This window comes from Poecilia reticulata, chromosome 22, assembly GCF_904066995.2.
Source record: "Poecilia reticulata chromosome 22, P_reticulata-male-v2, whole genome shotgun sequence".
NCBI classification, from domain to species: domain Eukaryota; kingdom Metazoa; phylum Chordata; class Actinopteri; order Cyprinodontiformes; family Poeciliidae; genus Poecilia; species Poecilia reticulata.
Genome location: NC_088851.1, coordinates 20,356,624 through 20,370,858, shown reverse-complemented (window position 1 = coordinate 20,370,858; position 14,235 = coordinate 20,356,624). Strand labels below are relative to the sequence as shown.

Here is a 14,235-nt window from a genome sequence, read left to right as displayed (position 1 = left end):
ATTTGTTTAATTTATTAAACAAAGTTCATTGCTACCTGTGGCAAACACGGCTTTCTTGGACAGGGTTTGGTAATCAATGATGGAAAACTGAGGCAGCTCGATGTTCTCCACTCCAGTGACTGACCCAGCATTGCTTCCGCCCTGCCAGTAAAACTCAATGTCGTCTGTGGTGTATCCATCTGAGAGAAACAGGAAAACACAAAACATTTAAAAATGTTAAAGTCAACAACATCTGTCCTACTTGCACAAGTAAGAAAGGAGAGATCAAGGCTGCCCTTAAGAACATCCAGAAACAATTCCCATGGTGGTCACAGGCCAGAGGCCTTGGGACCCACAACCAGAAACCAGTGAAACTCAATGAAGGGGAATTTGCATTCCTAGTTCTACTCAAAAGTTAGTCCTTTCTTTCCAATCTTCTCTATAGTAAGCAGGATGTTAGGAAGAGAAACTGGTGAGGGAAGTAGGAAAGTCACTCTGACATCATCTCTCTGATGTTGGAGATTCACGGCTGTGTTGGTGAGCGACTGAACAACCTGAACTGTCGGTGACCTCCTGAATGGATTGTCAACAGATTTATTCATCAGGATGTGAACCCACATAAGCTGCAGATCCTTTGGGAACATCCGCCAGCGTTTTCTCTTTTATTTCTGTTTTAGTATAATTCTTTCACATCATAAAAAGGAGAGTGAAAATATATTGCAGGTTGAAAAACATGACTCGAGGGAAATACTTTCACACTCAGAGAACATGAAGTCTGGAATGAATCAGCTAGAATGAAAACTGTTTACGGTGCTCATCAGTCAGCGAACTGCTTTCAGGAAGAGTTTAAAAAAAATGTGACACCTCACTGGAGATACAAACCAGGAGTTAACACAGAGGCAGCTCTTGCAGTGATGGATAGTCCCTGGTCTTAGTGAGGAGCAATTTCAGGACCCTTACTGGTGAATTGATGACACTGAAGAATGACATTTCAAACCTGTGTACTGTCTCTTTCTAAATCTGCCACAAGTGCTGTAAGTATACCAGTACTTGCAATACTTGGCTTTGAAAAGTGAAAGTCTGGTTATAAGTTATAGGCTTTGTGACTTTCCTCCTTCCACTGACTCTTTTTGCTTGATCATAGAACAGAACATATGCAAAGGTTTGATGAAATCTAGACTTTTCTTTATTTTTTCCCCCTAAATTTCACATTTGCTATAGTCTAAAAGAATAAAAGTTAATATTTTGTATAGTTTATTAAACTTTCATAAATCCTCAGCAGACAGGAAATGCAGAAGTCTTTAGGGTCAAATTATCTCATGCAACTTGTACTGTAACTGATAACATTTTATTGAGATGTGCAATCAACCAAAAATTTTGAAAAGGCCAGTGTATTTATTTACTTTAATTGGTCCAGAAAGTAAATAATCTCAAGTAAAATTGGTCTGTACAACTAACTTGTGGTTTGGTAGGATTGCATGCTGCCCCAGGTTTGTGCAGGACAGCACAGCATTTTATCTTTAGGAAATAACATAAAAAGAACAACAAAAAAACTCAACTGAAAGCTGCAACCAGTTTGGAGAAGAACCAACAATATGGTGACATTTGTTTGACTGGAGTATAACACATGTTGGGTCAACTTGGGTCAGCAGAACTTTGTACAAAAGTGGCTTCAATCACTGTAACTGCAGTGCTTAACTGACCCAAGACTTTGTGATGCACAACGCTGACAAAACATCAATACTGACTGAACAATACATGTCGCCATCACAGATATTGTGTTTTTCTTGTTTAGTAATCAACCTCCCTCTCGATCATACATTTAAAACACATTTTTTGTAGCAAATAAGGAGGGAAGCTTTGGCTGTAACCACTTTAACAACTATTTGTTCTACCCTACTTTTTGGTGATGTTACAGATAGTTCCCACTAGTAGAAAAGTCTTCAGAGAGATTCCATTGAAGTACGCTTGGAAAATGTGGCAAGACAAGCCTACCTATAAATGAGTTGGAAAAAAACAGGTTCTTGAGTCACCCAATCAAAGAACCGGCCAAAATCCAATTGTGATTCTGTTGCAATACTATAAATATGCTCATAAATCCTCATAAATCCTTTGCTGTGTCTGAAATAAAACAACTCTGTACAAAATAGTGTCTCAAGACTCCTCCACAGAAATGAAAAAAAAGACTCATTACCAGCCATTGTAATAAGTGATAGCTACTGCTGCAGTTGCTTTTCTGTGCCTAATAAAGGAAATCATTTTAATACTGCATCTTCTATTCGCTTAGATTTTCTTTGATTGCCTAAAAGGTTTAGGTTTGCAAAAAAACCCCAAAACAAAACAAAACATGGTAGCAATCTCTAAGGTGACTTACAGAGCAAGATGCTGTCTTGATTAAATAATTTTCCACCAGATGAAATATTACCGACTCCTCAACTTTTCCAAAGGAGAACATTTTATTCCATTTCATACTTGATCTAAGTGCTAACTCTTTTTTATTAGCCAAGTTGCTCTGTGCATTAAAACAGCAAACAAAAGCTGCAGATCTGATGCTAAATGTGGCATCTCATATCATTTGTCCTCTAAACTCAAAACTGACTGTATTTTAATAAATTCATGCTTCCTTCCAGCTGCTGGACATCCTCCAGTTTCCCAGAGGCTGAGTTGGACAAGAAATAAAGCCTTTCCCTTCACTTACCCTGGCAGGTCTCTGGGCTACATCTACAGGCTGAAACAGAGTGACCCGGCCCCCAATGCCCCATCGGTAATTAGACCCATTTAATTGGGCCAATGTGTTTCTCTTTTCAGGCTCTCCATCTTATCTGCAGGCAGTTGAAGGATTTCTGGGAATTAACAGCTTATCAAGAGCGGAAGAGCTTCATTATGCTTTTACTTCATTTTTCTCATCCCTTTTCAGTACGAAGAGGAGCATTTTAGAAATGGCTTAAGTGAACAATTAGAATAATTTGAACACGCTGAATGATTTCAAAGGAGAATTGCCTATTATAATGTCAGTTCTTCCAAAGGGAATCAAATATCTCCTGATTTATTGAACTAAATTCAGTTTGAGTTTGTGTTTTTACCTACAACATGTCTTATAAATAAAAAAAGGCTCCATATCTTTAAACCTCAGTACATTTTTTCAAATATAATCTCTTCCTTTGTGAAATCATCTCCTAGTTATGTTCATGAATAGTAGGTAGACACCTTGTCTACTTAGGCTCAAAATGTATAATGAGGGACATTTCTATTCATTTTCAACTCAAAACCTGAAAAAAAATGTATATTCTTATAAAGAAAACATGATAAAATCGAAACATTCAATCGATCATAAACTAAAAATGGCTAATTTTGTTTATATGACATAACTCAAAAAAATGTGCTATTGTAGTATTGTTCTGAAATATGTGATGGTGGTGGTACTTGGGAAATTTGGTATTTAGGTGCTCGTTATTAAAAGTTTGAGATCCACTGCATCTTTAAATCAATTACCCCACTTTAATGTCCCTGCTGCACCCTCACAGGATGCTGTTGCCACTACAATGTTTTATTGTGGGTTTGGTTTTTTGAGAGTGATGTTTCAGTGTGAAGAAATTTGACAGCTATTTGGCTGCCAAATAGAAAGCCAAATAGATTTCTATTTGGTAATAAAGGCATGAAACATTGAATGGCTAATGGTTTAATTAAAATATTCTCCCAACTGAGATGTGCAGCTCCTCCAGAGCTAGCATAGGGCGTTTAGCTGCTTTGTTTACCTTGCCTGTCATGGACAGCTATCTCTTTATATACTTGAAGTTTTGCCATTTGTTTTCCATTTTCAGTTAAATGATTGAACAGTGCTTTGCTCAAAGCTTGTGATATTGTTTTTCAATATAATTCTGCTTTTAGCCTTTTCCTTTGTCTACTTTGTGTTAGTCTATCACATAAAACCAAACAAAATAGACTAAAGTCTTGAGTTGCAGTGTAATAAAGTATGCAAGCAAATATACTTTTGCAACCCACTGCAATATCCCTAGAGATTTAGTCTTTATTTCTAATTTAAATTTTCTCAGCTATTGAAATTTCCACATTAAGATGGATAGATTACATTAAATTATTTGACTTTTACGGCTTTAGTTACTTTATTAATATCTAAGACCTGGGCATTTTGATCTTATTTAATCTGTATTTGAGTATGAAATGTTTGTGTGCTTCAGATTCAGAGCTACCAGGTTTGCACACTTAATTTTCATGCTCAAATGTAACATCTTTTTTATATTACACTGACTAGATTCAATAAGACAGCCCAGAGGAGCATGCATGAGCATGCTTCTGTTCGATTATTAAAGACAGCTGATATCTGTTAGACACAGTAAATTTGAGGAGCTTGGACCATGGCCATGAGCCTCATTTCTATACCCAATGTTACCAATGAACAAGGCTGTAAAACTATGGCATAAAACAAATTCTTAGCCTGCATCAGTTTAATCTGTTAGAGAATTGAGAAGGGAGAAAGTTATAATTTAACAGGCACAAATACAGCTAATGAGCACCCCCTCTGACCATTAGAGAAAACCCATTTTATTTATTTTTAATAGACATCAGGAATATGTGGATGATTAGGGAGTGTAGGGAGATTGTTGCTTCAGTCTGTTGTGGTAACAAAACATTAATCTGAAAGCCTAAACTTTGATTTAACTGCTCCATCTGTACCCAAACTAACTTATAACATTCATAAAATTTAGATTTTGACTGATAAAAGCAGCGGTAATTAATTCCATCATCCATTAGAATAAAGATTTGCTCATTTCTAGAATTTCAACTTCATCGGTTGCTTTATATATCATTTCTAACCAAAGGTTAATTTGCAGACCTGATCACTGCTTAAACTTCCATAGAAAACTAAAAACAAACAGTCATAAAATAAACTGATGTATATTAGTGAGTTTTTGGAGAGCTCATATGGCTTTGTTGCATATGCATGACTTATGCATGAAGCTCCAGGCAGAAAGGCGCTCCACCCTCTCTAAATGTAGACATATACTGTATAATGTGTGAGACTTTAACTATTCATGTCAGCATTGTTAATTATTTAACTGAGGCACTGCGGACAGGTCCAGTCAAACAGCAACTGTCAGTTCACATTAGATGGCTGTAAGCTGAACAACCTCAGATGATTCTGACCTGGGAAACTGATGTTTCAGCTAATTTTAATAAAAAAATACAATATCATCAAGCCTCCTTTAGTGTGTAGGTTGAGAAACATTTCAATAGAAAAACTGAAAATGAACCACAATCAGAACAAATATGGTCTGGGTGGTATAATCAATTTAAGTTAAGTTTCTTTTATCAGCATGAACACCTATGGTTAAAAATGAAGAATGGGTGGATGGAAACATGGCTGGACCAAGACTGAAACAAGGATGGAAAAATGGTTGGATGGGCAGTCAAATGTAATGTGTGTTTATTAACAAGCAGTTGAGATGCTAATGTTGTACGTCTGTAGTTAAGCTAAAATACAGATCTGATATGTATGTGATTGACCATGTAGTTAAATTCCTGCTTTATTAATTAGAATTATGATTATATCAGATGTATAAGTGGTGCTCTGACAAGCTGTGTTTCCTTTGGATTTTATAATTCTTCTATCTTCAGACTTTTGTCCATTTTTATCACTTGGATTTTCTATAGCTTCCCTTACGCCTGGTTTTAGCTCCTGGAGCATGTAGTGACAGGTTTTAGTAAAACTCTTTCTAGATCTGAGAACTTATCCTGTCTTTTACATTACTGTGGCTTTCTTCATCTCTGGTCAGCCTGATGAAAATCAGGTGTCTTCACCACATGAAGATCATGACAGGTTCTTGTGTCAGAGTTGTGTGATATCTGAAAACAGACGGATCTGTCCAGGTTCACTCAGCATCTCTTGAATCAGTTTGCACACAAAGACTGTGTTGCTTACAGCTCTCGATCTCCAAGGTGCAGTTCTGCTCATCCAGCGGGTATCTGCGAAGGTCCATCATGCAGGCGGCTGTCGTGGTGATCCTTGGTGAAAACAACAACAAAAAGGAAATGTTCATTTGATTTCTTGAAGTTTAAGGGTAGAGCATAACTCACAGAACCGACCTTCTAAACCTCGAATTACACAAATCCTTTTAAACCTTGAGTGGAGCGAAACTCTCCGTCTCGTTCCCATAATTGCCTTTGCTCTGCTGAATTGACGTCTGCAGCTCTTCTCCCTTTGTACAGCTTTGTGTTTTAATCTCAATTATAGCAGGCAGTAATTAGGAGTTAACAATAAAACCGGATGAAACTCTCAGTGAAGTTTTACAGCCGAAGCAACAACCGTCACAAACTGCTCTCCGTACGGATGGAGCCACACCTTATTTACAGCCTCATAATCTGTGTGTATGACAGAAAACACGATTAAAGGTCATCCCAGATATCCACTGTAGCATGTAGGTAGATTATAATTAATGTGCTGAAATGGAAGGATAAATTACAGGCATTTTTTCTGGGTGACCTGCACTTATACTCATTCAGACAGAAAATCTGGCGGCGTAGGGAATACGTGGAGCAAACAAACGATCCCTGCATGCTTCATAGACTTTAATTAGACATACGTAAAGCTGCATTATACTCAGTGAAGCTTATTAAAAAGTATTTATTGTCAAATTAAATACACCCTGTCCAAAATAAAGCATTCCTATTCATTTTTTATGGTGATTTACTGTCATACACATTTGGGGATTTTCAATGTACAATTAAGGCAGCAGATATGAAGATATTTAGACAATATTTTCCATCCAACCCCACCCCAACAAGATGGGGAAAAAAATTATGAATGGAGTATTCATTGAAATGTTTGGTTTCTTTTTCTCTTTGTTGTGAAGAAAATGAACTACTTTTCACTTTGTCTTGATTATCTTTTCCTGGTAAAAATGCAATAAAGTAGCAACTGTACTTTTACAAAACAATAATGTGAGTAAGCACTTTGGTTCAAAACAGTTGTGGAAATGAACTTTTCCACTTCGGTCAACATTTGGTGGTGGCTGAACAGGTTTGTCTCATCAGAGCCAGTCATTAGCAGAGATCCTCCAGATGTCAATGCCATGCTGCGCCTCATCTTGTCACCATGGAATATAGATTTGTTCAATGTGTAAAATGGAATAAGTAATTCTAAAGTATTCATGGGTCAGTATATTCATTATATATTTAATACCTCCATTCTGCTCTGGTTCTGCCCCCGTCTCTTCTTCCGATCAGTCACATTTAAAAAGAAGCAACCAGGAGGTTCCCATGTATAACCTGACCGCTGTATTTAGGTCTTTGTTCTGTCATTATCTGTATCTCAGATTTGGAAGTGTTTTCTCATTCTTGCTGCTTCATACTCAACTAACTGTGAACCAATCTAGTGCACTCTGAAGGTCAAGACTTCAAAACACCAACAGAAACAGCATTGTTTACAAAAATTAAAGGGGAGCTGCAACAAATTCTCCAAGATTCCATTGTTATTGTTAAGCTATTCCATCCTGGCATAACATAAACTCTACTGATGATGAAAAGTATTCTTGGGCTCTAGTTTGTGCACCCATATTTGTGACTCTAAGGGATTCACAACTATGAAAAGAGAACTGCAGTCTTCTCCTTACAAGCCAGTGAGTGGACACTTTCCATTTGTACTGTCTGTCCATGCCTCTCCACCAGCTTTAAGACGTATCCAAAGCTTCCTAAAGTGTTCAGCGTGTTCAAGAAAAAGATGAACAGCCAGGAATATTCAGAAGGTAAGGGATAAATATTAATATTTTTATGGGCTTTTAGCGTCCATGACAGTGTAAGAGCTGGGAAAACGTGAAGACAGCTGAACTTTTACTGTCAGAGTAAGGAGGTATTAAAGGATTTTTTCACTTTCATGAGTCACCCTGGAATCCCTGGATCTGCTATTTTCAGCCTCCTTTCAGAAAATATTTTCTGAAGCACAAAGCCTTAGGAAAAACGTCCAAAGACAGAAACCATAATAAAATTTCAAATAAACACAAATAAATGATACAAATAAATACATTTTCATCTACCAGCAAGTAGTGCCAGTCTGATATGGGGTGCTGTTTCTGAACCATATTATCCGCTCATTTATCAATGTCACAGTTTCAACTTAAGTATTTAGTTCCTAACAAAATATAATGTTAGCAAGCTAAATATTTTTGTTCTGAGCCAGCCAAATATTTGATTTACAAACTAAATCGCTAGTTTATAGCTAAATATATGCAAGTTTGCTTGCTAATGTGCTGAAGTGGACAATCGAAAATAAAAGTTGTATCTTGAAAACTTCTGCATTAACTGCTGCTGGACATATCCTCCTCCTGAGCCATGTACCCTGTATCTTATTGTTAACAATTCACTATTATGCACAGGTTTCTGTTGGTCTATCTCATAAAAGTACAAATAAAATGCATGTTTGCGCTTGTTATATGACAAAACAATCGCAGTGGTTGTGAAGTAATGTGTATTTATTTAACAACCTCCGAATTTTTACTGTGAGTTCCCCACATGTGGCCTCGTGATCACCATGACCCGTTAAACAGAAGCTTTTCAGACTCTGCATCGGCTCAGGCCCAGCAGCGCAGACTAAGCTTAGCCTCTGTGTCATCTTTTCTTTCCCTTTCTGAGGAAAGCTTTCTATTAGTTGTGACCATCCCCGAGATCTGCCGCTGACGATGATGTGGAGATAAACAGGTCTTTGATGTTGTCTTCATTATTCCAAGGTGCTGAATTTCCAATAATTGGGATGTAAGAGTGCCAATCAAAGCTGAGGTCATTTTGGGAAACCTAAATATAGCCCTTGTCTCAGCAGCGAGCACACTGGATGAATAATTGTCGGAGCCTTTGGGGGATAATGATTCTGCAGCAGAGCAGTGTGAAAGATATGATCATCAGTCCTTCAGATTCTGGGGCCAAAGTAGAGAAGGAAGGAGAAATATACTCCCAGCATTGCAGGAAAAACCTCCTGGACCAAGGACCAATTTGTTAAACCTTTACTTGAATCTGCAGTGAGTATTTTGCATGTGCTTGAAGCTTAAAAAGAAAAACCCCAACCAGGGGGACAGACAAATTACCTACGGGTTGCACTTTAGCACCCATGATCTAGAGCATGGCAATTGAGTGCTTACAAAGATTACGAATGGGTTTCATGGTTATCATCCAAACAATTAGAACAGTGGCAATATTCTGTAATAATTACATTTTATATTGTTCTGGAAACACACTATTTAAGATGGAAATTCTGGTCCAGGGTTGGGGTGAAAAGGTCAAATAGAGTGAGGGAAATGAAAACTACGAGCACTGGAGATTAAACGGAGGAAGGAAACTGGCTCAGAGGGAAGTAAAGTCTTGTCTATCTGAATACACTGAGAATTGCTTCACTTTAGGAAGGGACAGAGTGCTGAAAACAGCCCGCAAGGCCCATGTTCATTCAGCCTCAAAAGAAGAGTTGTTTCTGGGTAAATCCAGCCTCCCTGTCCTTTTCATCGGGCTGCTTCAGGTCTGACTTAATGCTTTCTGCTTCCCTCTCTCATTGTATCCCTGTTTCTGTCTTTGAAAAGCTGCTTCTATGTGGACCTTATAAAACCCCTGATCTGAGCAGACAGCTCCTCCAGACACAAAAACAGCACCAGCGTCTGGGGCTAAATGCTCCCAAAAACCATGAAAGCCCAGAAATTTCAAGTTTGTTCAAATAAAAATAAAAAAAAGTGCAATAGTAATTATGTGTTTGTGAAGAATAATGACCCCTAAGCATGAAGGCATTTGGGCCAAATAAATCAAACAAATTAATCAACTAATTCAATGAAATTTGTTAATGTATTAGAGCGGATTGCACAGAATCTGACTTGTTCACAGCAAACCACAGCCTCTGGTTCTCTTACAGGGGCAGAATTATGTATTTTCCAGGAACATAGTGTCATTTATTTAGCACAATAATGCAACTGTTTGTAGAGTGTTGCCAACAGCGCAAGGTTGCTTGACACCGTCAGCAAGTGTGAGTGAGTGCATCTGTACGAATTGTGACTTTTAAATGAATAGGGCAGCAACAATATGCATCACAGCTGCAGGAAGTTCAAGGATGTCCTGTTGAAACCTGTTATTTTCTCTCGTGAATCTTCATCCCAATTGTTTGGTTCATCTAGAGCAGAGAAGGCGAATGCTGCCACGTGAAACCGACTGGTAAGAAAACTGATGAAAATACCAAGCAAGAGCAACTTCTACCAACAATCTGGTCCAATTTGTTGGACCCCTTGTAATGTCATTTTCCACAATGATGAAAAACCGTGTCACCGTACAGACTTGAAAATAAAGAAGTTCAAGTAACAAAACAATTTGATGGGATTTGGATGCCCCCAAATCATTATGCTTGACTAAAAACCCACTAATCATTAATCTGCTCTCTGTGATTTTGTCAACTGCACGGCGTGTTTTGAAATCCATGTTTTTTATAGCTTGTTTTCTTGTATTTTAGTATCACTGTAAATCCCATCTGTCACAGTTTGATCATAATCTTCTCTGCCAGCTGCTAGGACACATACAGAGGCCGGAGCCCCCTTCACAAAACACTTTAAGGAGGGTCAAGGTGTCTTTTGGACTCCATGTGTTTTGTCAATGGACCGATACAGACGTCAAACCCACCTCTGCTGCATCCTAACTTGCTAAGCGAAGTACTCACAGATGTGCAACCAGTCACTAGAAAGCTTTATAACTGTAAATAAAACTCAGCACTCATTAGATGACGCAAATAAAAAAGGCGAGATATACAGGTTTAATTTTAAGCGTTTCCTCTGCCGCTGTGAGATGATACATATTTTGTCTGGCGTTAATGTTTTGAAAAATAAAAAAGATAGAATGCAAAAACTAAGAATGCATATTTTATGAGTAGTGCTTATGGCGATGTATCCCCACACCTCCTGTCGTCCAGCACTGCTGGCTTTATTTTTGGAAGCGAACAGCTATGTGGAATATCTTGTGATCTATAAATGCCCAGAGGGAGCTCAGAGGCAGCTTGTCTTCGAGGGTTTATCACAAAAATATTTTGTGAAAGAGGCTTGTGTAGCAGAAGAAGCTGTGCTTAGTGTGAATTAAACATGTTAAAACTTTAAAAACAAAGTTTAAAAAAGCAGGGAATGTTCATTTTTTACCTGCACAGAATTAAATAAAACCGTGTCGAAACACATGTTACGAGCTGAATTATGAAAGAGTCATTGTATTATGCTAAGGAGTCATCAATTAGCCTGGCACTGCAGCAAAATGCTCTCAGAGCAAACCCTGTAAGTAGGACCAAGATTGTAGATGATTGTAAAGTCAGGAAAAAAAAAAACAAAAAAACAAATCAAGTTACGTCTGAGATTTGCAGGTGAAGTTTTATTAGGATATTATAACATTCTTAACAAATTTAACCTGTGCTGGAGAGGCATACTACAGATGCTCCACAAAAACTGTTAAAGCAACATATTTGTTGCTTTTGAGAAACTGGAGCATCCTGAATCCCACTAGCAAGGAAGAAAGTGTGTTACAAAAGAAAAGTAATGTGTCTTTCAATACCTGGCATCACATTTATTAACTTTAATTAGGTATTGAACTGAACTGAGAGTCTGTAACTTCCAGTGCCCATTTGTAAAAAACTAAAGGATCAATATTGAGGCAAAAATTAAGATCAGGACAAACCAAATTGGTTGATTTCACAACACAACAAACCGTCGTGTCGAGACAAGACAAAGATGCAGCTCAGATATCCAAACGTTGACATTTTGCACCTGTGATCAGAAAAATTTCCCTGATCTTAATCAACCATGTGACTAGTTCTCAAAAACCAAACTGACCAGACCAAATCTCATTGAGGAGAATCAATGGGGTTAGGAAGAAGGTAGTATCAGCATTGGAAACAGCCAAACTCAACAGAAATGTTATAGATTTGTACGTACAAGTCTTTCAAATTAAAGAACTGTTATGGATTGTTCTTTACTATACCAAAATGTGCATATGCTGACTATGATTATATAGTTCTGTATCTGTTTATTCACAGCAGAACAACATATGAGACTAAGGAAACTATTACTCACTGGGCAGCTGATGCCTTATGCCAGTGTTGCAGTTTGACTTGAACCATACTGAAAGACATATGTCTATGAGTGCATTCGCATCCTTTCCTTATTCTGCGTCCCGGAGAGCAGTGTACCAAAGGATTTCCAGTTAAATGAAAGGTTGCCATGAAAACCATGTTGGTTTTGTATCCTGCTCTGGTCAACAGTCAGAGCCCTGCTGCTCAGCCACCTGGCATCACTTCACCAAATCCTCGATGTTATGGGTTAGGATTGGTGCATCGTCGACAGAAATGTCCATGATTTCAATAATTTTTCTTTAGAATCAAAATGAATGTTTTATTTTGCTCTGAAAGCTCCCTGCTAACAGGCAAGTTTCAGCTTGTGAGAAATACGGTTAACAATGATATTTTAACCACAACCATAAACACAGTTTCTTAAAATAAAAATGTAACTGAGGAGGAAATTATGAAGTTAGATGATCCCACGATGCTGATGGGTTTAATATTTACAAGTCAGACCAGATTTCCTGACTCTCTATTTAAAGAATCTTTGTGCCCATCAAAAAAATTAAATAAAAGATTACTCAGCCTTTAAATAACTAATTCTCCCCATTTTTATTTTGTGTAAAGACTGATATTGTGTCTGAGTATTTTTTTTTCCATTAACTTTGCATTATATTTGGTCTAATGGGTTACAACCCAAACACAAAAGCACAAAAAATAATAATAATCCACTGATCTTGTTACATTTTGGCCTTTTAAATGTCCCCGTCTTTTGCAGCAAAATCGCTTCAACCTCACGGATTCTTAGTGGATTAATCATCTCTTTGAAGCTACACACTGGTAACACCAACACATTGATCAAAACTGAATTTGGGTTTTGCAACAATTGCAGCAATTAATTGGCTTAGTATTCCCCAGGAAAGATTTGCATGCTTTGAACAGAAGTCTTTTGGAAACACAAACATCCCGGAGGCAGCCCTGTTCCTCATTAAAACCTGGTCCCTAAATCCCTTCTATATGTACAATCTACAGTTTTAAATCAACCTCTGTTAGAGCAAGAGACTTCGAGCTTGTTGAAATATGGCATGTCTTATATTTTCCAACAAACCAATCTGGGATTTGTGTGAATGCATTTATGTCATTGGAAGAAAACCTTGTCTTTAATATAAGCATCCTCAACATTTCTCAAAATCTCATGTTTCCCAGATGATTTATCCAGATGATAGAAAACCTAAGAATATAGAGCAATACTGCACCATTTGTAACTCCCAGCTTTAAACTTCAAATGTTTTATGTGCATCATTATAAAAAGTAATATTTTTTTCTTCTTTGTGCTATTCTTACGTACCTAATAGGTTCCTTTGTGGAAAGCTAGAAAAATATCTATGATTCTCCTTAAGCAACTGGGAGAGATATGCAGATTGGTTATTGTCAAAAGCATCAGTTTTAAATGATACAGGATGTTTTATAGAGGACCAAGAGGAAAATGTGCCAAAAAGTAGGCGACAGTCTGAAAACCCTTTTATGCTTTCAGCTAAAAGGTGGGAATTAATTGTTACCTGAGGCCGTAAAGCACAGTTCCATCAGGGTGTAGCCGGATCATCCTGTTCTTGACCGTCACCCCATGGACAAAAGACTTCTTGTCATTAATGAAGTAGGTGTCAGGAACCCAGAGCTGGTCAGCCACCCGGTTGTCCAGGGTCAGGTTTAGGGGAATGCCTGTATAGGACAGCCGCTTATCTCTCCAAGACTGCTGGAAATACATGGTGATGGTGTAGTCCTGATGGGGCACAGAGACAGAAAGACTTTAGTTCCTTATTATCCGTTTGACATCCAACCAGCTTACAGCGTTTTGTCTATTCCAGCGTTGAGAGTCTGGTTTGTACTCGAATAAATTCAACTTATTTCTCAGAATATAGCAGTGTTGTAAAAAAAAAAAAAACAAAACAAAAAAAACTGCTCTGTCAGGCAGCTAGCTTTTCCAGCTGGTGAGAAACTGTGTGCTTTGATCTCTGTTTTACTCTTGATTCTTACGTTTACTTCTAATTGAATAAAACTCAAAATGACACAGACGTAATCTGTGAAAACTTTGCCAGGTATTTTTCAGCTCTTCTCTGAATATTTCTGACATCTCCAGATAAATGTTTAAAATAATTTGCCTTATGCCAGATGAAAAGATCATGGATTGATTC

The 14,235-nt window shown here is 37.7% G+C and overlaps 1 protein-coding gene across 1 annotated transcript in view; it reads right to left on the bottom strand.

The window, feature by feature from the left end:
- The window catches only part of gabrb1 (gamma-aminobutyric acid type A receptor subunit beta1), a 39,801-nt gene that overhangs the window by 6,415 nt on the left and 19,151 nt on the right, over positions 1–14,235 (bottom strand). Inside the window, exons 4-6 of the mRNA XM_008400159.3 lie at positions 13,603–13,823; positions 5,918–6,000; positions 36–179 (exon numbers count right to left, since the gene is read on the bottom strand). Coding sequence (XP_008398381.1) covers positions 36–179; positions 5,918–6,000; positions 13,603–13,823 — 448 coding nt within the window. The remainder of the gene's footprint in view (positions 1–35; positions 180–5,917; positions 6,001–13,602; positions 13,824–14,235) is intronic.